Here is a 23,293-nt window from a genome sequence, read left to right on the forward strand (position 1 = left end):
GCTGGGATTACAGGCTTGAGCCACCGTGCCCGGCTTTTTTTTTTTTTAGACAGCGTCTCACTCTGTCACCAGGCTGGAGCACAGCAGCACAATCACGGCTCACTGCAGCCTCAATGCCATCTTCCCAGTCCTGGGCTCAGGTGGTCCTCCCACCTCAGCCTCCCAAGTAGCTAGACCCACAGGTGAATCCCACCAGGCACAGTTAATTTTTTTTTTTTTTTTTTTTTTAACAGAGATTGGGTTTCGCCATGTTTCCTGGGCTGGTCTTGAATTCCTGGGCTAAAGTGATCCACTGGCTGCAACCTCTCAAAGTATTAGGATTACAGGCGTGAAGGCTGGACACAGTGGCTCACGCTTGTAATCCCAGGACTTTGGAAGGCCGAGGTGGACGGATCATGAGGTTAGGAGTTCAAGACCAACCTGGCCAACATAGTGTAACCCCATCTCTACTAAAAAAAAAAAAAATACGAAAAATTAGCCAGGCATGGTGGTGGGTAACTGTAATCCCAGCTATTTGGGAGGCTGAGGTAGGAGAATCATTTGAACCCGAGAGGCAAAGGTTGCAGTGAGCTGAGATCACACATGCCAGCCTGGGCTACTAGAGTGAAACTCTGTCTCAAAAAAAACACAAAAAACAAAAAGGATTACAGGTGTGAGCCACCATGCCTAGCTGAAACATGCTTTTTATGACCAAATATGTCTTAAAATACAGATCTTCATCCTTTTAAAAAATGACTTTATTGAAATATAATTTATACGCCATATAATTCACCAATTTAAATTGTACAACTCAATGGTTTTCAGTGTATTCAGAGTTGTACAACCATCACAGCAATCAATTTTAGAACATTCCCATCACCCCGGAAAGACACTCCCTACGGTCACTATCTCTTTTTTTTTTTTTTTTTTGAGATGGAGTCTTGTTCTGTTGCTCAGACTGGAGTGCATTGGTGCGATCCTGGCTCACTGCAACCTCCGCCTCCCGGGTTCAAGTGATTTTCCTGCTTCAGCCTCCCGAGTAGCTGAGACTACAGGCACCTACCACCACGCCCAGCTAATTTTTTTGTATTTTTAGTAGAGACAGGGTTTCACCATGTTAGCCAGGATGGTCTCAATCTCCTGACCTTGTGATCCACCCACATCGGCCTCCCAAAGTGCTGGGATTACATGTGTGAGCCACTGCGCCTGGCTCCAGTCACTCTGTTTTACCACAGCCCATGGCCCTAAGCAATCACTAATGTACCTTCGGTCTAAAGATTTGACTATTTTGGACATTTCATATAAATTAAGTCATATAACATATTATGTTGGCCAGGTGCAGTGGCTGACAGCACCTGGACAGCACTAATCCCAGCATTTTGGGAGGCCAAGGCAGGTGGATCACTTGAGGTTAGGAGTTCAAGACCAGCCTGGCCAACATGGTAAAATCTCATCCTACTAAAAATACAATTAGCCAGGTGTACTGGTGCGCACCTGTAATCCCGGTTACTTGGGAGGCTGAGGCAGGAGAATTGCTTGAATCTGGGAGGCAGAGGTTGCAGTGAGCTGAGAATGCACCACTGCACTCCAGCCTGGGCAACAGAGTGAAACTCCATCTAAAATATATATTATACATATAATATATATATATGATGTTTTGGTGACTATCTTCTTTCACCTAGCATGTTTTCAAGGTACTGCCATATTGTAGCATTTATGAATACTTCATTCCTTTTTATTGCCAAATAATATTGTATTGTATGGAAATACCACATTCTGTTTATCCATTTATCAGTTAATGGACTTCGGGTTGTTTCTGCTTTAGGCTATGATGAGTAACGCTGCTATAAACATTTGTGTACAAGTTTTTGTGTGGATATATGCATTCACTTCTCTTGGGTATATACCTAGGAGTGTAATTGCTAGATCATATGGCAATGCTATGTTTCACATTTTGAATAATTACCAAACTTTTCCAAAATGGCTACATCATTTTACAGTTTCACCCGCAATGATGAGAATTCTTGTGTTCTTTTTAATGGCCATGTCCTATTCCATGGTATGAATGTTCCATAATCTCCTTAACCAGTTCCATATTGATTTTTCATCACTCTTTCCAACTTTTCACTATTTCAAATCATGCCAAACTTGTCACTAGAACTTCTTGGCTCCAACCTATATTATTTCTTCAAGTCTAATTCTAGGAGAAATCCCCCAGATAATTAAATCAATAAAAAATAGTACCTTATTGCATTTTTAAATTTTCTTGATTATTATTGAGACTGAATGAAAGAATGTCATGGATTATTCATTCATTATTTAATCTATCATTCATTCACACAACCCATTAACCTAACTAATTGGGCAGACTATTACTGAGCCCCACATGTGCTAGAGGTTATGTCAGATGTCAGGCACTGAGCAGGCACTGAGACGAAGCCCTCAAGGTGGTGGCTGGGGCCAGGCTTGGAGCCAGGAGAGGCTGTGTTGAGGAACAGGGCTTTAAGGCATTGCAGGTGTGATGGTGTACACCTGCAGTCCTAGCTACTCAGGAGGCTGAGGCAGGAGGATCACTTGAGCCCAGGAATTTGATGCTGTATTGAACTATGATCACTGTACTCCAGCCTGAACAACAGAACAAAACGTGGTCTCAAAAAAAAAAAAAAAAAGGTGATTGGAAATTCACTTTCATTTCCCTGATACTCAAAGCATAGGGAGGAACTCCAGCCCAGACTGAGAGCTTCAAGGAAGACCCCCAGAGAGAGATGTGCCTCCTGGATTGAATTTTGAAGGACAAGCAGGAGCTGGCCAGATAGAAGAGAGGACATCCTCAGGAGGAGGAACAGCACGGGCATAATGGGGGTCGGGGGGTACTGTGAGACTGCTGCATGTAGTTCAGTGTGGCGAGTCACAGTCATGAATCTGGGAGTGAAAGAGAGGAAAGAGGAGGGAGCAGGGCTGGGCTTGGAGCCAGGAGAGGCTGTGTTGCAGAACAGGGCTTTAAGGCATTGCAGAGACTCTCTGCCCACCTCCCACCCTCAGGATCCTGAGACTTCAGGCACATTGGCTTCCTGAGGCCCAGCATGGCTGTCAGGGACTACCTGATGGTCTGCGTGTGAGGGCCTCCCTGGCCCCTGGCAGACCTTCTCCCTGTTCTCCCCCAGAAAGGGGCACAGAGAAATACACGGATTGAGCAAGTTTGCTCTGTCAGGGGCTAGATGGGAGCCACAGACCAGGTACATTTGGAGGAACCTTTCTTGCTAGAGAGGGGCCCTTCAGAAAAGACACAGGGGTAGGAATGTAGAGGGTCTTGTGACTCTAATCATCAGACGCTGGGGCCTGCTGAGATTTTCCCATGGGGTACTGATGAGTCAAGGCCAGGACAAGAGTTGGGGCCAACCCAAGGCTAAAGGACTTAGAGTGACCTTTCTAAGTCCTCAGGGGATTCAGAAGCCTGCTCATTGCTCAGGGTAATGAGGTGATAGAGAAGGAGAGGCTGCATGGCCATGGCTCAGAGAGAATATGACATAAGCACATTTTCAGCAGCTCCAAGTGGCGTCTTCTGCATTGCTCCTCACCTTTAAACTTCAAGTGGTGTAACACCACCCATTACCACCACCATCAATTTTACCACATTCCCACCTCTGTTTTCATTATCCACCATTAGTAGCTTCATCCTCACTCAGATCACAGACATTCTTCTCCCAAACTATCACCATCATGACCACATCACCAACATCATCATTACCACCATCACCACATCTCCACCACCATCATTACCACCATCACCACCACCACGATTACCAGCATCACCACATCCCTACCTCCATCATTACCACCATCACTACATCATCACCACCATCATCACATCCCCACCACCTTCATTACCATCACCACATCCCCACCACCATCATTACCACCATCACCACATCACCACCACCACCATTACCACCATCATCACATCCCCACCACCATCATTACCACCATCACCACATCACCTCCATCATTACCACCATCACTACATCATCACCACCATCATCACATCCCCACCACCATCATTACCATCACCACATCCCCACCAACATCATTACCATCACCACATCCCCACCAACATCATTACCACCATCACCACATCACCTCCATCGATACCACCATCACTACATCACCACCACCATCATCACATCCCCACCACCATCATTACCATCACCACATCCCCACCAACATCGTTACCACCATCACATCACCACCATCATTACCACCATCACATCACCACTACCATCATTACCACCATCACCACCACTACCCTTATGACCACATCACTGCTACCAGTGGCCCTAGCCCCACCTCATTATCTCTGCTCCAATCACCCCAGTCACCATCACTTTCATCACCAGGATCCCCGCCTCCCTTACTATTATACCATCCATTATCATACTTACCACTGCAATTGATTTGTCATTGTCACCATCATCAGTGTAGGAAGTGATTACATGGGTTCCAGCAATGGTTAATGGTCACTGAAGCCCCAATTAAGATGGGTAGGTCATCTGAAGTCACTCAATGGGGGGCAAAAGAGTAAATGGTCTAAAGTATAAGAAGTCCGTATTGCAAGCAATCTCAAATTGTTTGCTTCAGGAATGCATTTTTCCTGAAACTTTCAATAATCCTAGTAATAATTCCAATTAAGGAATTTTCTTTTTTTCTTTCTTTCTTTCTTTTTTTTTTGAGACGGAGTCTTATGCTGTAGCCCAGGCTGGAGTGCAGTGGTGCCATCTTGGCTCACTGCAACCTCCACCTCCCAGGTCCCTGTTGAAGCAATTCTCTTGCCTCAGCCTCCTGAGTAGCTGGAATTACAGGCAAGCACCACCATTCCCAGCTAATTTTTGTATTTTTAGTAGAGACGGGGATTTCACGAGGTTGGCCAGGCTGATCTCGAACTCCTGACCTCCAGTGATCCTCCTGCCTTGGCCTCCCAAAGTGCTGGGATTACAAGCATGAGGCACTGTGCCTGGCCAGGAGTTGTTATTTTTCCATTGCACAAGGCTCTTCACCATCCAGTTTGGTATAAATAAAGGTCTCTACCTTGGCCTCTAAGCTCAGGTTAGAATTCCCAGGTTGGAGGGGTGGGAGGATGGTTACAATCCAATCAAAGCCAGCTCTTACCTGGTGACTCAGAGTTGATCTATCTATCCTCTGGTAAGACTCAGCATTTCATACCTGCCTGTCCAGCTCCATCATCAACCATCATGCTCACTGTCACCATCATTCCTCAATGACATCAGAGAAGAGAGCTTCCATATGGGATAAGGCCAGAGAATAAGATGGAGCCAGGGTAAAATTAATGCCAAATTATTCTCTGTAGAAAGGTACTGCATATTTATTTATTTATTTATGTATTTATTTGAGACGGAGTTTCGCCCTTGTTACCCAGGGTGGAGGGTAATTGTGTGATCTCAGTTCACTGCAACTTCCGCCTCCTGGGTTCAAGCGATTCTCCTGCCTCAGCCTCCTGAGTAGCTGGGATTACAGGTGCTCACCACCATGTCTGGCTAATTTTTTGTATTTTTGGTAGAGACGGGGTTTCGCCATGTTGGCCAGGCTGGTCTCAAACCCCTGACCTCAGGTGATCCACCCGCCTCAGCCTCCCAAAGTGCTGGGATTACAGGTGTGAGCCACCATGGCCAGCCAGAACTGCAGATTTAGATTGAGTTTCCTAGGAGCCCATGTCAAGAGGGAGAGGTAAGCAGTATATGATTATCAGCTATTTCTGATATTAAAGCAGGAGAGAAATTCCCATTGTGAAATATAAGGCGTCACAGACAATGGCTGAGGTTGGTCTCCTTGACTGTCTTGTCTGGCTGTGGAAAAACTTCAGTGTACTACCCTGTGGAGACACTGGATGGGACGTGGAGATCAGGTGACCAAAAAACTTACCTCTCTGGAGCTGCAAAGTGTTATGATATTTTATGCATTTTATATAAATAATACGATTACATAGTATTAAACGAGGGAGGAATCAACAGTGTGAGGTCACACATGAGTGAGGGTGAGAGGGGTGGAAGTGTCTCCTCTTGAGCTGGTCTTCAGGGAGCCCTGGGAATCCATTTGGTGAAAGAGGAGGAGGCCATGTTGTCCAAGGGACCACACTAGGGTGTGACATGCCGACGAGCTGATGTGTGCAGAGACCTGGAGGCAAGGGGGCATGTTGGGGAGGGCTCAGGGGTGGGCTGGGGGAGAGGAAGTGGTCCTAGGGAAGTCACAGGGGCCAAGCTAAGGAGCTGGACTTTCCCCCTTCTACTAGTAGAAGCTAGTGAAGAGTTTTAAACAGGGATGTGATCCTCTTAGACCTGTGTTTAAATGTTCACTGTGGCCAGTGTCAAGAATGGGTTGAAAGGGGTAGCTGAAGGCAGGGAGGGGTGGCTTATTTTAACCCTCCTATAAGCTCCCTAAGGGTAAGGACTGTGTCCGAGGCATCTGTGTACCCTCCAAAATGCTGAGGATGCACTAGAGACTCAACAAATGTCTCTTCTTGTTGTCAGCCCCTGTCACTGCCACCACCATTAGCTACCTCTTGCTTCCCATCACAGCCCTCACTCCATGACTGTCAGCACCCCCATTAACACACAACATGCCCGCCAGGCACGGTGGCTCACACCAGTAATTCCAGCACTTTGGGAGGCCAAGGTGGGCAGATCACCAGGTCCGGAGATCAAGACCATCCTGGCCAACAAGGTGAAACCCCATCTGTACTAAAAATACAAAAAAATTAGCTGGGCATGGTGGCGCATGCCTGTAGTCCGAGCTACTCGGGAAGATTAGGCAGGATAATTGCTTGAACCCAGGAGGCGGAGATTTCAGTGAGCCAAGATCATGCCACTGCACTACAGCCTGGGCGACAGTTCAAGACTCCATCTCAAAAATAAAAACAAAAACATGACACGTCATCGATTTCACTCCTTTCCCAGAGCTTTCTCAGGGAGCCCAGCCTGGAACAGACTGAGACATCACCAGCTCAGCAGCTTGGGTCAAAGGTGAGATTCCTGGTCTGGAGTCAGGGACCTGGTCCATTCTTCAGCTGTGCTGCTGAGTCATCGCGTGGCCCCAGCAGGTCCCCACCCTACCTTTAGTTTTCTGACCTGTTCAGAGTAGCAGCTAGATTAAACTAGTGGTTCTGGCCGGGCACGGTGGCTCACGCCTGTAATCCCAGCACTTTGGGAGGCCGAGGCGGGTGGATCACAAGGTCAAGAGATCGAGACCATCCTGGTCAACACGGTGAAACCCCGTCTCTACTAAAAATACAAAAAATTAGCTAGGCATGGTGGCGCGTGCCTGTAATCCCAGCTACTCAGGAGGTTGAGGCAGGAGAATTGCCTGAACCCAGGAGGCGGAGGTTGCGGTGAGCCGAGATCACGCCATTGCACTCCAGCCTGGGTAACAAGAGCAAAACTCCGTCTCAAAAAAAACAAACAAACAAAAAACTAGTGGTTCTGCCAGCCTGGTGTTTAGAGAATCAGATGGGAATAAACTGGATATTGATAGTTTCTGCTGTGCTTTTGCTTCAGGGACCATGATTGAGAATTGAGCGAGAGGGTCAGATTGAGCATTGAGTCTTAGGCATTGCAGGTACCTACGACAAGACCTTGGCAATGCCCCCCATTCCCTACCTCTCCAAAGGTAATGTTAGGCATTGTAGATGCCTATGGCAAGACCTTGGCAACGTGTCCCCCACCATTCCCTACCCCTCCAAAAGGTAATTTAGGAAGCTCCTGGCAATAGGAGAATGGGGCAGGCAGTTGGAACCATATGTATGGGGAGAGCCCCTGAGTGAAGTGAGAATGGGATGAGTCTGGGACCCTCGGAGAGGTCAAGCTGCCCAGTGTGATCACAGTGTGTCTTAGGCTAAGGGATCAGCTGCCAGCGGGGGAGAGGGATGCAAGGAGGCCTCCTGGGTCAGCAGAAAGAAACCTGGTTGGGATCCAGCTTTCAGCCCTGAATCCCGGACTGTCAGCCAGGCCATGGCTGTAGCTGCAAATAGGCAAGGCTGACCTAAGGTCTCATAGGACAAAGGGCACCCCGGGAGAGCTAGCCCCATGCCCCAGGGGCCTCCTCTTCTTAGGGATCTTTGGAGCTTTGCTGACCAAGGGACTAGAGGCTCACCTCCTATGCCATCACCCAGTTACTTCATCATGGTAGCCTGAAGCTCCTCTACTTGGTCCCTGAGCATTAATCGGTAAGCCCCAGAGTCATGAATAGTGACCTCTGGATGGCTTCCCCTTTCCCTAGGCACCAGGCCAGACAGGTAGGGGTCCCTGGAGACCTGGGTTGCTGGGGAGGGCCCAGTCCTGGGCCAGCCCCTGAGGGCTGGATTCTGGCTGCAGGCTCTCCACTCAGCCCAGCCACTCCCACCTGCAGAGTCCAAGGGTCTATGTGGTGGGCAGTTTGAGCTGGCTGGATACTAGACGGAGGCTGCACCTGAAACAGTTGGTGGGTGAGCAGCATGGGCTTTGAGGAGCTGCTGGAACAGGTGGGCGGCTTTGGGCCTTTCCAACTGCGGAATGTGGCACTGCTGGCCCTGCCCCGAGTGCTGCTACCACTGCACTTCCTCCTGCCCATCTTCCTGGCTGCCGTGCCTGCCCACCGATGTGCCCTGCCAGGTGCCCCTGCCAACTTCAGCCATCAGGATGCGTGGCTGGAGGCCCACCTTCCCCGGGAGCCTGATGGCACGCTTAGCTCCTGCCTCCGCTTTGCCTACCCCCAGGCTCTCCTCAACACCACGTTGGGTGAAGGGCAGAGCCGTGGGGAGCTGGAGGATGAACCTGCCACGGTGACCTGCTCTCAGGGCTGGGAGTACGACCGCTCAGAGTTCTCCTCCACCATTGCAACTGAGGTACTTACACCCAGAAGTTGAGAGACATGTGAGAGGGATAGGCCTACCATTGCCTTGGGTGGTTACTGTGTAGGCATTAGATATATTACTTTACCTCTTAGAGTCTCAGTTTACCAATCTGTAGATGGGGGCTATGAATACAAAGCACTTGTAGTTGATGGCTTGTAATAACAGGCTTATACACAAGAACTGTTATTATCATCACTAATTGGTAGGTGATTAAGGCAGGGAAGGGCTAAAGTGGCTTCAGGGAGTTGGGACAAAGAGCTGAGAAGGAAAGGAGAAACAGTAGAGAAACAGTAGAGGTCTCTTTTCTCCCTCCCTTTTTTCCAGTCCCAGGTTGGTATTTACATAATCCATCTGGAGGTGGAATGTGAGTGGAGGTAGAGTCTTCCTGGGAGGCAGCAGGATGAGGCCTGTCTTGGGAAGAAGCTGAGGCTGCAGGACTGGGGAGGGACAAAGTTTCCCACTCACTAAGCTGGCGTGAATTGTTGGGAGGTTTATTATCTGGCATGGAGGTACCAGAATGGCACAGTTGGCCTCAGAAGTCTCCAGGGTCTGGAGAGGAGGAGCTGGTACCTGCTGGAGAGGGGCTGATGTTCATAGGAGGTCCCTTTCTGCCTGTCCTTGCAGTGGGATCTGGTGTGTGAGCAGAAAGGCCTGAACAAAGCTGCGTCCACTTTCTTCTTCACCGGTGTGCTGGTGGGGGCTGTAGCCTTTGGATATCTGTCCGACAGGTGAGGTGAGGCTTTGGGCCAATAAGAAACAGGCTGGGGGAACTTTCTCCCACTAGCTGGGGTTGAGCCTAGTCTACCTGTGTCTTAGACCCTCCCTCCACAGGAAACTGACCCCGCATGACCCCTTTGCAGGTTTGGGCGGCGGCGTCTGTTGCTGGTGGCCTATGTGAGTACCCTGGTGCTGGGCCTGGCATCTGCAGCCTCCGTCAGCTATGTAATGTTCGCCATCACCCGCACCCTCACTGGCTCAGCCCTGGCTGGCTTCACCATCATCGTGATGCCACTGGGTGAGGCAGGCAAGAAACAGGCAGGACCCAGAGGGCTGGAAGAAGGCAGCTGTCACAGTGAGGCTGAGCCCATCTCAGCCTCACTAACCATCTGTCTCCTGCCCTGGTCCAGAGCTGGAGTGGCTGGATGTGGAGCACCGCACCGTGGCCGGGGTCCTGAGCAGCACCTTCTGGACAGGAGGCGTGATGCTGCTGGCCCTGGTTGGGTACCTGATACGGGACTGGCGATGGCTTCTGCTAGCTGTCACCCTGCCTTGTGCCCCAGGCATCCTCAGCCTCTGGTGAGGACTGCAGGCAGCTGGGGAGCACGAGATACAGGAAGTCAAAGATGGGATTGATCAGAGTCTGAGATTTGAAGACAGAGATTGAGAGATGAAGGGAAAGAAACAGAGTGACCAAGAGACAGAAAGAAACACAGAGAAAAAGCAACAGAGAGACAGAGATCAGTAGAAAGAAGATGGCAAGGAACCGGGAGAAAGAGAGAGACAGGGACAAAGACAGAGCCAAGCACAAACTGAGGCTGGCCCCTTGGAGAGGGGGGAGGTGGCAGGGCCAGCATGGTGGTGGGGAGCTCAGGCAAGAGAGTGGGAGGACAGGCAGGGTGGGCACTATATTGCCTCCCAAAGATGACTTGGCCTTGGGTGGCCTTTCTGGATATATCTGCATGTCTGTATCTCCTCCCTCCCATTCCCTCCTGCCACCCATGGGAGAAGTGGGTGGCTGGTGCTAGGAGCTGGTCTTGAGGGTAAGGACAATTCAGTTGAGTAAGGGACTCCCAGGCTATGGAGGACCTAGGTCTGAGCAAGGAAGTGTGGAAAGAGGTAGCTTTTATTATTTTTATTATTTTTTTGAGATAAGGTCTCGCTCTGTCACTGGAGTACAGTGGCACAATCACAGCTCACTGAAGCCTCAATCTCCCAGGCTCAAGTGATCCTCCTGACTTAGCCTCCTGAGTAGCTGGGACTACAGGTGTGTGCCACCACACCCAGCTAATATTTATTTTTTAATTTTTTGTAGAGACAGGGTCTCACCAGGCTGATCTTGAACTCCTGGGCTCAAACCCACCCTCCTGCCTTGACCTCCAAAATTGTTGGGATTTACAGGCATGAGTCACCACACCCAGCCCAGAGGTGGCTTTTACATTGGGCATTAAAAGATGAATAAGAGTTCATCAAATGTGGAGGACTTAGGGAGGAGATGATGTTCCAGGCTCTACATAAGCAAAAGCCTGGAAGCTGAGAGCCTGCTGTATGTCCAGGAAGATGTGGCTTAGGGTCATGACTTTCTGGCTGAAGGGCCTCCTGCCTATCCCTAGGTGGGTGCCTGAGTCTGCACGCTGGCTTCTGACCCAGGGCGGTGTGGAAGAGGCCCACAGGTACCTGCTCCACTGTGCCAGGCTCAACGGGCGGCCAGTAGGTGAGGACAACCTCAGCCAGGAGGTAAGGGTGAATGTGTGTGTGAACATGCATATATGTGTGTGGTGGGGGTGGGCTGTGTCAAGTGCCTCCCTCCCAGAGCCACCATATATGGCAGGAAAAGCCCCTGGCCCCAGTGGAGAGTTTGGAACTGTTTAGGATGTCCTACCTGGCTCCAGTGGGCCACATGCATCATTCGAGACCCACTCTTCTCAGCTGCTGTGTGCATCTCCACCCCCACCACTGTGGATGGAATAGAAGGGGCGGGGGAGAGCATTGTGTCCCATTGAGACCACATAACCAACTCCGATGTTACAGCCTCACTTCCTTCCCTACCAGGCTGTGAGCAAAGTGGCCGCCAGGGAACGGGTGGTCCGAAGACCTTCATACCTAGACCTATTCCGAACGCAACAGCTCCGACACATCTCACTGTGCTGCATGGTGGTGTGGTGAGGAGGAGGCTGCATTGGGTCTGGTGTGGGTGTGGTGGGAGAGAGGAGCGGACTCCAGGCTAGTGCTGAGTATGGGAAGGGCTCTGAGGGACAAGTTGAGTGTAACTGTGGAGGAGAGGAGAATAAGCCTCTGTGGGCAATCTGCCCAGCGAAGTCAGAAAATGAAGCAGGCAGCAGAGACGCATGAGTTCAAGTTCAGACTCCCACCTCCTTACTTGGACAGAGACAGATCACTTAGCCACTCCGAGCCCCAATGTTCCTTCTGTAAAATGGGCTGTTGTCAGTTCCATGTCAGAGTTGCTGTGAAAATTAGGGTAAAGGAACTTTGACCAACGGCAGGCGCATGCTGCACCCTCAGAGGTCATCATGGATGTCAGGGAAGGTCCTTGCGGGGAGGAGGTGGGAAGTGGAGATCGAAGGAGATTGTCCCTGTAAAAGGCCAAGTCTTCCTGAGAAGAGAGGACAAACAAAGAGGGATGGGAAGGAGGGTACCCCGAGTGGCACTGTGACTCCTTTCAGGTTCGGAGTGAACTTCTCCTATTACGGCCTGAGTCTGGATGTGTCAGGACTGGGGCTGAACATATATCAGACGCAGCTGTTGTTTGGGATGGTGGAACTGCCCTCCAAGCTGCTGGTCTACCTGTCGGTGAGCCACGCAGGACGCCACCTCACGCAAGCCGGGACACTGCTGGGCACCAGCCTGGCGCTAGGCACTAGACTGCTAATGTCCTCTGGTGAGCCCAGGCCCATAGGTTCTGCCCACTCAAGAAGCCGGGCCAGGAACCCCGCCCACTCCCCCGGAGACCCCACCTTCTGGCCAAGAACCCACTCCTCCCCCAGTTCCCCGCCCTTACCCAGTGAGCTCAGACTTAAGTTCCAGCCCACTCTGGAGACTCTGCCCTCTATCCAGGAAACCCTCCCTCTTCACAGCCCTCTCACTACCTGAACCCCCTTCCCTCCAGACATGAAGTCCTGGAGCACCGCCCTGGCGGTGATAGGAAAAGCTTTTTCTGAAGCTGCCTTCACCACTGCCTACCTGTTCACTTCGGAGTTGTACCCTACTGTGCTCAGGTGAGGGAGCCTACAACCGACCTGGGTGTGGGGCTTGTTAGTCATGTGTCTTAACCAACACTTCTACATACACACACCACAACCTGGTCTCTCTCACTCATTTTTTTTTTTTTTAATTTTTGGTAGAGATGGGGTATTGCTGTATTACCCAGACTGGTCTCAAACTCCTGGCCTCAGGAGTGATCCTCCCGCCTCAGCCTCCAAAAGTGCTGGTGTTACAGGCATCAGCCACCACACGCAGCCTCTCACTCATTCTCTATACTACACCCAGAATACAGAGCTAATCAGGGCACTCTGTGTTTACCCCAGTCTTGGAGAAGACAGGGCCTCTTATCTTCTGTACTAGGTGACCCTGAGCCAAGTCAGACATCCTCTCTGGGCCTTTTAAGAAAACAGCCCCAAGGCTGGGCACTGTGGCTCATGCCTGTAATTCCAGCACTTCAGGAGGCCAAGGTGGGCAGGTACCTTGACATCAGGAGTTTGAGACTAGCCTGACCAATATGGTGAAGCTCCATCTCTACTAAAAATACAAAATTAGCTGGGCGTGGTGGCACATGCTTGTAATCCTAGCTACTGAGGAGGCTGAGGCCGGAGAAATCACTTGAACCTGGGAAGTGGAGGTTGCAGTGAGATGAGATCGTGCCATTGCACTCCAGCCTGGGTGAGAAACTCCTCAAACAAATTAAAAAATTTTAAATAAAAAATAATAATAAAGAAAACAGCCCCATGAAGCCCCATTCTGCCTACCCCCATCGCATTCACCCCTGGAAGGCAGAGATGCCCCTAAGGACTGTCCCAAAGGGAACCCCTTGAAAGGCCCAGGGCTCTTTCAGCTAGCTCTTGGCAGGTGGGAAGAGGAAACTTCTAGGCTTCTGGTCAAGTTAAGAAAAAGCTTTGTCTCCTCAAACAAACTACTGACCTTCTTCCTTCCACATCACCCTTTCCTTATCCCAGTCTGGTTACTTTTCTTCTCTTTCAGTGGTACCTGATTGGTACTCTGTCAGAATGGCGGCCCCATCCTCTGGTGGGTGCTGGCTTGGGGCCTTCTGGCCTGAAGGTGGGTGGGAAAACAAACTGAAAGAAGTCCTAGTTTCCTTAGCTATATGGAGAGTAGGGGGCATCAGCGTATGCCTGCCCTTGAGGGGAGCCCTGTGGGGCAAGACCCCAGGTAGGTGTGAACACCATCTGCCTCCCTCATTCTCTTTCTCTGAACAGGCAGACAGGGATGGGGCTGACTGCACTGGTGGGCCGGCTGGGGGGCTCTTTGGCCCCATTGGCGGCCTTGCTGGATGGAGTGTGGCTGTCGCTGCCCAAGCTTGTTTATGGGGGGATCGCCCTGCTGGCTGCCTGCACCGCCCTCCTGCTGCCAGAGACAAGGCAAGCACAGCTGCCAGAAACCATCCAAGACGTGGAGAGAAAGAGGTGTGTGCACAGGACTGTGTCTGTGTATGGGTGAGCACATGCAGATGGATGCAGGTACTCAGATACCTGACACCTTAGGATTCAGATGGGAAAATATATCTGCGCATGTGTACTTGGTGCATGTATGTGAGTGTGCACAAGTGAGTGTTTCAAGGTGCATGACCCATGATACGTAAACTGTAAGCATAAATGTATATATGAGTCCATACGTGTGTATGAACACAAATGCATAAGGTCGTTCAGAAAGATGTGTATGTGTGCACACTCAAGTATGCCTACACATCAGGGGTGTGTACAAGCATATGTGTGAATCACTTATGGGAGTACAGGTGTTTGTATACCAGGAGCTGGGGAGAGCCCTGGGACAGCCCTGATGGGGCAGGCTGGGGAGGCAGGCTCAGGGATTAAACCCCATCATCGCCTGTGACTCCTTCCTAGAGCCCCAACCAGTCTCCAGGAGGAAGAGATGCCTATGAAGCAGGTCCAGAACTAAGTGGGAGCAGAGGCAGGCCCTCCACAGAAGCTCTGCAGCAGGAGCTGGGAGACCAGAAGCGCAGGTCCTACAACTCAGGCTGGGAGTATCAAACCCTCTGCCAAGGGCTGGAGTTGCCACCGGTACCTACTCCCTGTGCTCATCCAACACTGATTATTTGGCTTCCAGGAACAGTCGACTTCCCAGAATGCAGTGGGCTGCTGGGCACCCCTCTCATGGCTGGGGAGGATTCTGTAAATAAAGGTGCCCCTTGGGTTGGGGCAGTGGTAAGGAGCTGTCGGAAGAGCCCTGGATAGGAAGCCACCGAGTCTGCCCTGGGCTTTGATGACGGCTTCACCATTAACTTGCTGTGTGACCTTGGGCATGTGGCTTTCCCTCTCTGAGCCTCAGTGTGTTCATCTACCAAATGGATAATGAAGCCTCTTGGCAGGCCCTACCATGCCAAATGAGTTGCTATGCTCAAATAACTTGCTGAATGATGTGCTTCTTCTAGAGATGGTGCTAAGGAAAGGACTATCATATGAGACTTCTGGTACCAGTGGGGCTGGTGGGCATGCTGTCTACTGTGTGATGCTAGGACTGCCAATGCCAGCCCAAGGGGACAAAAAGAACAGAGCTCTTTGTTCTCATGGCTGGCCCTGCTACCGCCGAGGCAACCTGCAGGGCAATGCATGCCCCCCCCCCAACTCCCACACAATCCCCATCCTCCAACCCACTGGTCTCATGCCCAAAGAAGAGTTGAAGGCATGGGAGCCAATATTTTATTGGAGACACCAGAGAGGCTGAAATTCAATAAACACAAGTTTTATGAGTACCTTGAAGCTCCAGAATTTGCTGGGGAAAAGGGTTGGGATGGCCAGGAGGAGGATACCCTTCAAAACGAGCTATTCCCTAACCAGATAGAAATGGGAAAGGGAAAAATTGGCAGAGAAAGTGTAGACTCTGGCCTACCATGGAGCCTCTGACCAGGCCCCCAGGATCCCACTTTCCCCAACCTGCATGGGACTGGAGATTTCTGTAGCTCCCATTGGACCATGAGGGGAATGATGAGAAGAATGATGAGTTAGGGTGACCTTTTCTGTGAGCGTCTCAATTCAATTTTATCTCCACTGGGTCATAGATGTAGCAGCCCACATCGCCAATGTTCACACCTGAGAGAGAGAGCCCTATCACCATAGGCCTTGGGTCTGTGCGTGCAGGGTTCAGGGCTGGAGGTAACTGGGAGGGGCCGGGGTATGCTTAACCACAACCAAGTTGTCCACACATCCCCATAGCCCATGTACATGCCATACTTTAGGCCTGGCGTCTGGGGTGGGGTTGCCCACCTTTGGGGCCAAACAGGTAGCCGTAACAGGGGATGTGGCAGTAGGGGACTCCATCATGCTGAGACACAAAGAGAAAGAGAGCTGTCTCAGCCTAGTTTTCTTCCCATCTCCAGCCCCCTCCCAACATAACCACCCATCCCTGCCCTTCTCACCTCAGCATGACTCCCAGCAGTCAGGGTCTTGCGGCAACGCTGACACCTCAGACAGGGTCGGTGCCAATTTCTCCCTAATGACATCACCTTCTCAGCTGGTGGTGGAGAGAACTGATAGTTCTTCCATTTTAGGGGCAGAGTAGGGAGACCCACATGCCTTGGATCACCTCCTTGCCCCTTGCTACCCACCCTGTATCCCCCTCTCCAAGCTTTCCATTGTCACTTACCAAAATAGACAGGTTCCCCACAGCCAGGGCACAGCGACGTCTCCCCAGTGAATGTCTTCATATGCGGAAGGCCTTTAAGGGGAAGAGGCGCTGGCTAGGTCTGAGGTGGAGATGAGGGCCTAAGCAGGGCTCACCAACACCTGCCTGCATATGGCTCTGTCCTCTTCCAAAAGCCATGCTCATTCCAGAATGCCCCACCCAGGCACCCAATAATCTGCATTTCACAGGCCAGAGATGAGCCCCCTTTGACCCCACCTCCTGCCCATCCCTATGTGTATCATGGACAACCTGCTTCCTTCCCACCATTGCAACCCTGTCAGCAACTCAATCTTCAGGAAACTTGAGCTGATACAGGAGCTGGCCAGGGCAAGGGTGTCAGGTGTTGGGGAGCACAGTGTCACTGCCTACTCCAGAGTATGGGGGGAAGGAACAGGGACCAGAGGAGAAAAGTTGGAGAATGTAAGGGGCTGGCCTTATCCCAATGACCCCTCTCCTGTAGGTCATTCCTTCCATGGCCCTGGCCTGGGGGAGGCCTAAGTTCCTGGTCAGCCTTGCCTCTGACTAGCTTTGTGAAAGGACAAGGTCATTTGCCCTGTCTGGACCTCACTTTCCTCACCTGTAAAATGGGAGGAGAGGGGATAATGCCATCAGCCCAATTTACTCCCTTTTTTTTTTTGAGACAGAGTCTTGCTCTGTTGCCAACTGGAGTGCAATTGTGAGATCTCAGCTCACTGCAACCTCTGCCTCCTGGGTTCCAATGATTCCTCCTGCCTCAGCCTCCCAAGTAGCTAGGATTACAGATGCCAGCCACCACGTCCAGCTAATTTTTGTACTTTTAGTAGAGACGGGGGTTTCACCATGAGGGCCAAGCTGGTCTGGAACTCCTGACCTTGTGATCTGCCTGCCTTGGCCTCCTAACAGTTTACCTCTTAACTCAGCAGCTGACATGAGGAAATACAAAAAAAAAAAAAAAAAAAAAAAAAGGAGCAGGGGAGTAGACAGAGAAGACTTTGCCAAGAACAAAGGTAGTGAGAATGTGAAGCAGAGGGTTGGGTAGGAGACTTCCACTTGGCCCACCCCCTGCTCCAGCTTGGGGAAGGGTTGGGAGGAGGACTGGGAGGAGCTGAGCTCAGCCTCACTTACTTTTCTTGCCTTGAGGGCGGCCAGTCCTTGGCCTGGGAGGGCTGAAGCTGCTGGGGCTGAGAGGAGTGGTGCTGCCAGGGCTGGGAGTCGGGGGATTGTACAAGTAGGAGCCCACACCACCAATGTTCACCCCTGAGGAGAGAATAGGGGAGGTCAGGCTTGAGCCTGACCCAGCCTTGTGGCTCCCAGCCACAAGGAGGCTTCTGCTGACCCCTGGCCCCTTTCAGGCTGGTACTTACCCCTGGGTCCAAAGAGAGCCCCATAGCATGGCTTGTGGCAGTATGGCCTCCCGTTGTGCTGGGCACAGGTAGAGGAAAGTGGGTTACTCAGGGCCAACAGGAGCCATGCCCCACAGGCCTTCCCTCCAGACAGGCTGCCAGGTGTGTCTGTTCACTGGCTGAGTCTGGTGGGCCTAAGAGGGGTGGGGGATGGGCTGGCATACCAGAATTTCCACTGTGGTCAAGGGAGGAAGAGCAAGAGCAGCTCAGGAGGTGATGCTGCTTCCCACCCTTCCTGACCCACAAAGCCATGGGGTCCACAGTCACAGGTTCCCAAAATCCTGGCTGGTGTGCAGTCCACCAGGTGGGCACCCTAGGGGTTGGCTACTGAGGTTCCCTTTGGCAGGCCTCCAGGGCTGAAATTGGGGGCTGGTCCCTGGGGGGTGGAGAGGCAATGATGTAAACAGATCAGTGCTCCCTGGCCAGACCTTACCTCTGCATGCCCGCCAGGGGACAGGACGCTGTGGCAGTGCTCACATTTCAGGCAGAAGCGGTGCCAGTTCTTGCCGAGGGAGCTCACCTTCTCAGCTGTGGAGGACAAAGTGGAACAAAGCTGCGAGGAGACTGTCCAAGCGTGGGGCCCCTCCTTTCCCCCTTCAGCCCTCTAGGGAATTAGCTTGGCCTGCCCTGCTCCCTGGAGATGAGTGTCTCCAGGAGGCCAGCTTCATCCTGCTCCGATGCCATACTCCCCACAGAACTCTCAGAGGAGGGGAGAAGACCTGAGTGAAAGCAGGTGGTGGTGCAGAGACTACCAGCCGCTGCAGGTGGAAAAAGGTGTCTGGGACCACACCGTGGCCAGCTCTCCCGTCCTCAGGGAAACCAGCGGCTCTCATTTGCCCCATCTTCGCCCCTTCCTCAGCCCGGCCCTCACCGAAGAAAACAGGTTGCTGGCAACGCGGACAGGTCCAGCTCATAGCTCGGCTCCAGGCAGCGGCGCGCGGCACACAGTAGGTACCGCGGCTACGGCTCAATTCCGACCCCTCCGCTGGCTCCACCCACCGCTCAGCTTTGAGCCTCACTGGGCTGAATCCACGGTTCCTGGGCGCTCATTGGCTACCAGAAATTTAGAACCACTCCATTTGAGAAACAGGCTATTTCGCTGTTACTTCAAAGAGCATTAAAGGCTCGGTCAGGCCCAGCTGTGGCGGATCACGCCTATAATCCCAGGACTTTGGGAGGCTGAGGCAAGGGATCACCTGAGGTAGGGAGTTCAAGATTAGCCTGACCAACATGGAGAAACCCCGTCTCTACTAAAAACAAAAAATTAGCCGGGCTTGGTGGCGCATACCTGTAATCCCAGCCACTCAGGAGGATGAGGCAGGAGAATCGCTTGAACCCGGAAGGTAGAGGTTGTGATGAGCCAAAATCACGCCATTGCACTCTAGCCTGGGCAACAAGGGCGAAACTCCGTCAAAAAAAAAAAAAAAAAAAAAAAAGCCTCAGTCAGACCCATGGGGAGGAGAGAGGATCCTGAAGCCGAGTGGACTCCAGACTGGGAAGGCAAATGTGCAACGAAGACACCTGGATGGGGAGCACTGCTAGTTTCTGGACAGGTAAAGACAGGAAAAATGTCCACAGTGCAGACACCAGGAAAACACTACTCTCTCCAAAGCGAGGGAGTAGGCATTCTTTGAAATGCTTTAATTCCTCTTTGGCAGTATAGGAAGTGGTTGAAAGCAACGAAATCTGGAGTCCATCTCTGGTATCCTACTCTTGGTTTCAGGCAAATTACTTAACCTCCCTCTCTGCCTCCATTTTCTCATCTGTGCAATGAGCATAAGTCTCTACCTAACATGATTGTTATGAGAATTAAATAGGTTAATACACATAGAGTGCCCAAACAGCGCCTGGCATATAAATGCTATAAAAACTATAGCTATCACTATGATGGATCCCTTAATGAACTCAAGACTTGGTTTGGAGGCCTCAGAACATGGTCTGTATACAATTATTTGCTTGTAAAGCTTAAGGCGGCTGGGCACAGTGGCTGACATCTGTAATCCCAGCACTTTGGGAAGCTGAAGTGGGTGGATCACCTGTGGTCAAGACCAGCCTGGCCCATATGGTGAAACCCCATCTCTACTAAAAATACAAAAATTAGCTGGGTGTGAGGGCGGGTGCCTGTAATTCTAGACACTTGGGAGGCTGAGGCAGGAGACTCTCTTGAACCAGGGAGGTGGAGGTTGCAGTGAACTGAGATCGCACCATTGCACTCCGGCCTGGGTGACAGAGCAAGACTCCATCTCAAAATAAATAAATAAATAAAAATGAACACCAACTACATATTTCTAATCTGGTTTAGGATTTTTAAATATTTGTGCTTTTTAATTAATTAATTTGAGACAGGGTATCATTCTGTTGCCAAGTTGGAATGTAGTGGTGCATCATAGCTCACTGCAGCCTCCACCTCCCAGGCTCAAGCGATCCACTTTAGCCTCAAATAGCTGGGTCTACATACGCATTCTACCTCACCTAGCTAATTTTGGTGGTTGAAGCAATCCACCTGCTTAGGCCTCCTTAAGTACTGAGATTATAGGTATGAGCCACCAGGCACAGAAAAATATTGGTTAAAAGTAGCTCAATAGTGCTTCAAAGGACATTTCAATAAATTTAAATCCACAGAATGGAAGAAAATATTTGCGTATCTGGTAAGGATCTAGTAACCAGATTATATAAATAACTCTTATAATGCAATAACAAAAAGACAACCCAATTAAAATTGAGCAAAGAATTTGAATAGACATTTTTCTGGAGATATACAAATGGCCAATAAGCACATGAAGAGATGCTGAATATCATTAGTCATTAGGGAAATGAAAATCAGGACCACAATGAGATACCATTTTACATCCACTAGATGGCTATAATTAAGAAGACAAACGTTGGCAATAATGCGGCAAAATCGGATGTCTCATACATTGTGATGGTAACATATAATAGTGCAGCCAAACTGGAAAACAGTCTGGCAGTTCCTCAAAAAGTTAAACATAGTGTTACCATATGACCCAGCAATTCCACTTCTAGGTATATACCCAAGAGAAATGAAAATATATGTCTACACAAAAACTTATATATGAATGTTCATAGCAGTACTATTTACAATAGTCAAAAAGTAGAAACAGCCCAAAAGTTCATCAACTGATAAATGTATAAACACAATGTAGTATAACCATGATAGAATATTGCTCAGCCATAAAAAAGAATGTAATACTGATGCATGTTACAACACAGATAAACCATAAAAACATTAAGCAAGAAAAGCAAGACACAAAAGGCCACATATTGTATGATTCAATGCATGTGAAATATTTAGAATAGGTAAATATATAGAGACAGACAGTAGATTAGTGGTTGGCAGGGGCTGTTGAGGGGAGGTGGAATTGGAGATGTCTACTAATGGGTTCAAAGCTTCTCTATGGGAATTAGATAACAGTAATGTTTGTACAACCTTGGGAATATACTAAAGATCATGAACTTTAAAAAGGTGAATTTTATAGTATATGAGTAATGTCTTAACAACAACAATAATAGAACCTGAAGAGAACTACTTTAAAGAACAGACGCTGTGGCTCACACCTGTAATCCCAGCACTTTGGGAAGCTGAGGCAGGTGGGCCACTTGAGCCTAGGAGTTATAGAGACCAGCCTGGGCAACATGGTGAACCCTGTCTCTACAAAAAATCAGCTGGGCATGGTGGCATGTGCCTGTGATCCCAACTACCTGGGAGGCTGAGGTGGGAGAATTGCCTGAGCCCAGGAAGTTGAGGCTGTAGTGAGCTGAGATCATGCCGCTGCACTCCAGCCTGGGCGAAGAGCTGGAGGGAAGAGCTGATAAACTTGTGCCAGTATCCCAGCAGAGGAGACAATAATAAATCCCTCCATGAAGGATGGAGGTAAAACAGTTTTCTTAAGTTTCTTTGTTACATCAAATCTGTTGAGAAAGGGCTTGCAACAAATTCATTGTTGGACTGCAGTGCTGTGCTCTGCTGGGTGAAAGGAGCACTGTTTTAAGTGTCTCCTCTTGGCCTTCATCTGGGTAACGGGGTAGGGACTGGGGTCTATGAACTTCCATTTGATAGTCCTGTTTCCTGAATCGTCTCCATCAGCACTTTTTACTTATAACACTTGTTTTAGCATCCTTGTTGAGTTCAAAGGGTGGAAGCCTTGCATACTGTAACAAGCTTTTCTATACTTTCTCATTATTTGTTTCTTGTTTTAGGGAATATTTCATGATCTTTAGTTTTATAACTGTTTCTTGAAGGGCTGCTTCTTTAACAAATTTGAAAAATATTAGTTTTAGCTTCCACTGAATTTACTGTCTTGTTTCTGCCTTTTTTTTTTTTTTTTGAGACAGAGTCTCACTCTGTTGCCCAGGCTGGAGTGCAGTGGCATGACCTTGGCTCACTGCAACCTCTGCCTCCCGGGTTCAAGCAATTCCCCTGCCTCAGCCTCCCAAGTAGCTAGAACTATAGGTGCATGCCACCATGCCTGCTAATTTTTGTATTTTTAGTAGAGACGGGTTTCACCATGTTGGCCAGGCTGGTCTTGAACTCCTGACCTCGTGATCCAACTGCCTCCCAAAGTGCTGGGATTACAGGCGTGAGCCACCGTACCCAACCTATATGGGATATTTTGATACAGGCATAAAATGTGTAATAATTACAGCAGGGTAAATGAGATATCCATCACCTCAAAAATTTATCCTTTGTGTTATTATAAACAATCCAATCATACTTTTATTTTAAAATGTGCTATTAAATTATTATGGAGTAGTCACCCTGTTGTGCTATCACATACAATATCTTATTCATTCTCTGTATTTTATTGTACCCATCAACCAACCTAACCCCTACCAACTATCCTTCTCAACTTCTGGTAACTGTCATTCTGTTTTCTATCTCCAGAAATTCAACTGTTTTTTCAGTTCCCACAAATAAGCGAGAACATGCAGTTTGTTTCTGTGCCTGGGTTATTTAACTTAACATAACAACCTCCAATTCCATCCACATTGTTGCAAATGACAGGATCTCATTCTTTTTTATGGCTGAATAGTACTCCATAGTGTATATGTACCAGTGTACATATACAGTGTACAGTGTATGAGGGTTCCCTTTTCTCCACATTTTCTTTATCCATTCATCTGTTGATGAACATTTGGGTTCTTCCAAATCTTGTCTATTATGAATAGTGCTGCAATAAACATGAGAGTGCAGATGGCTTTTTTTTTTTTTAGACAGGGTCTCACTCTGTCACCCAGACTAAGTGCAGTGATGCAATCACAGCTCACTACAGCTTCAACCTCCTGAGCTCAAGTGATCCTCTCACCTCAGCCTCCCAAGTAGCTGGAACTACAGGCACATGTTACCACATCTGGCCAATTGTGTGTGTGTGTGTGTGTGTGTGTGTGTGTGTGTGTGTGTGTGTGT

At 49.6% G+C, this 23,293-nt stretch overlaps 2 protein-coding genes and 1 long non-coding RNA gene across 6 annotated transcripts in view; 1 reads left to right on the forward strand and 2 right to left on the reverse strand.

The window, feature by feature from the left end:
- Positions 1–8,361: 8,361 nt before the first annotated feature.
- SLC22A7 (solute carrier family 22 member 7) lies at positions 8,362–15,557 on the forward strand. Of its 3 annotated transcripts, none has more exons than XM_032299477.1 (10): positions 8,363–8,866; positions 9,500–9,603; positions 9,736–9,890; positions 10,003–10,171; positions 11,206–11,329; positions 11,645–11,754; positions 12,277–12,491; positions 12,720–12,828; positions 14,044–14,250; positions 14,689–15,557. In XM_032299477.1, the coding sequence occupies exons 1-10, from the start codon at positions 8,477–8,479 to the stop codon at positions 14,741–14,743; spliced, it is 1,638 nt and encodes a 545-aa protein (XP_032155368.1). In that variant the 5' UTR covers positions 8,363–8,476; the 3' UTR covers positions 14,744–15,557. The 3 variants fall into 3 exon arrangements, with proteins under 3 accessions (XP_032155370.1, XP_032155368.1, XP_032155369.1); XM_032299478.1 differs by having other exon boundaries at positions 15,237–15,557; XM_032299479.1 differs by lacking the exon at positions 14,044–14,250 and having other exon boundaries at positions 8,362–8,866; positions 15,237–15,557.
- Positions 9,001–9,524, reverse strand: LOC116565728. Its single transcript, XR_004275567.1, has 2 exons — positions 9,446–9,524; positions 9,001–9,312 (listed from the first exon to the last, which is right to left on the reverse strand). It is a non-coding gene; the product is annotated as an uncharacterized LOC116565728 (long non-coding RNA).
- Positions 15,491–23,293, reverse strand: part of CRIP3 (cysteine rich protein 3) — a 9,249-nt gene continuing 1,446 nt past the window's right edge. The window contains exons 1-8 of one of the 2 annotated variants that reach the window (XM_032299481.1): positions 18,740–19,083; positions 18,302–18,396; positions 17,830–17,887; positions 17,591–17,722; positions 16,448–16,519; positions 16,221–16,315; positions 16,069–16,126; positions 15,491–15,894 (exon numbers count right to left, since the gene is read on the reverse strand). In XM_032299481.1, coding sequence (XP_032155372.1) covers positions 15,833–15,894; positions 16,069–16,126; positions 16,221–16,315; positions 16,448–16,519; positions 17,591–17,722; positions 17,830–17,887; positions 18,302–18,396; positions 18,740–18,782 — 615 coding nt within the window. In that variant the 5' untranslated portion in view covers positions 18,783–19,083 and the 3' untranslated portion in view covers positions 15,491–15,832. Of the gene's footprint in view, positions 15,895–16,068; positions 16,127–16,220; positions 16,316–16,447; positions 16,520–17,590; positions 17,723–17,829; positions 17,888–18,301; positions 18,397–18,739; positions 19,084–23,293 lie in introns of those variants that run through there. The other variant, XM_032299480.1, reaches the window with a different exon arrangement.

The sequence above is a fragment of the Sapajus apella genome, unplaced genomic scaffold (genome assembly GCF_009761245.1).
Source record: "Sapajus apella isolate SASKATOON/1434 unplaced genomic scaffold, GSC_monkey_1.0 scaffold41, whole genome shotgun sequence".
NCBI classification, from domain to species: Eukaryota; Metazoa; Chordata; class Mammalia; order Primates; family Cebidae; genus Sapajus; species Sapajus apella.

Excerpts from the sequence above, each read along its gene's own strand:
- SLC22A7 (XM_032299477.1), top strand. The coding sequence starts at position 8,477 with ATGGGCTTTGAGGAGCTGCTGGAACAGGTGGGCGGCTTTGGGCCTTTC. Across the intron at positions 12,492-12,719 it reads TAGACTGCTAATGTCCTCTG|ACATGAAGTCCTGGAGCACC; the intron begins GTGAGCCCAGGC and ends CCTTCCCTCCAG. Across the intron at positions 12,829-14,043 it reads TTGTACCCTACTGTGCTCAG|GCAGACAGGGATGGGGCTGA; the intron begins GTGAGGGAGCCT and ends TTCTCTGAACAG.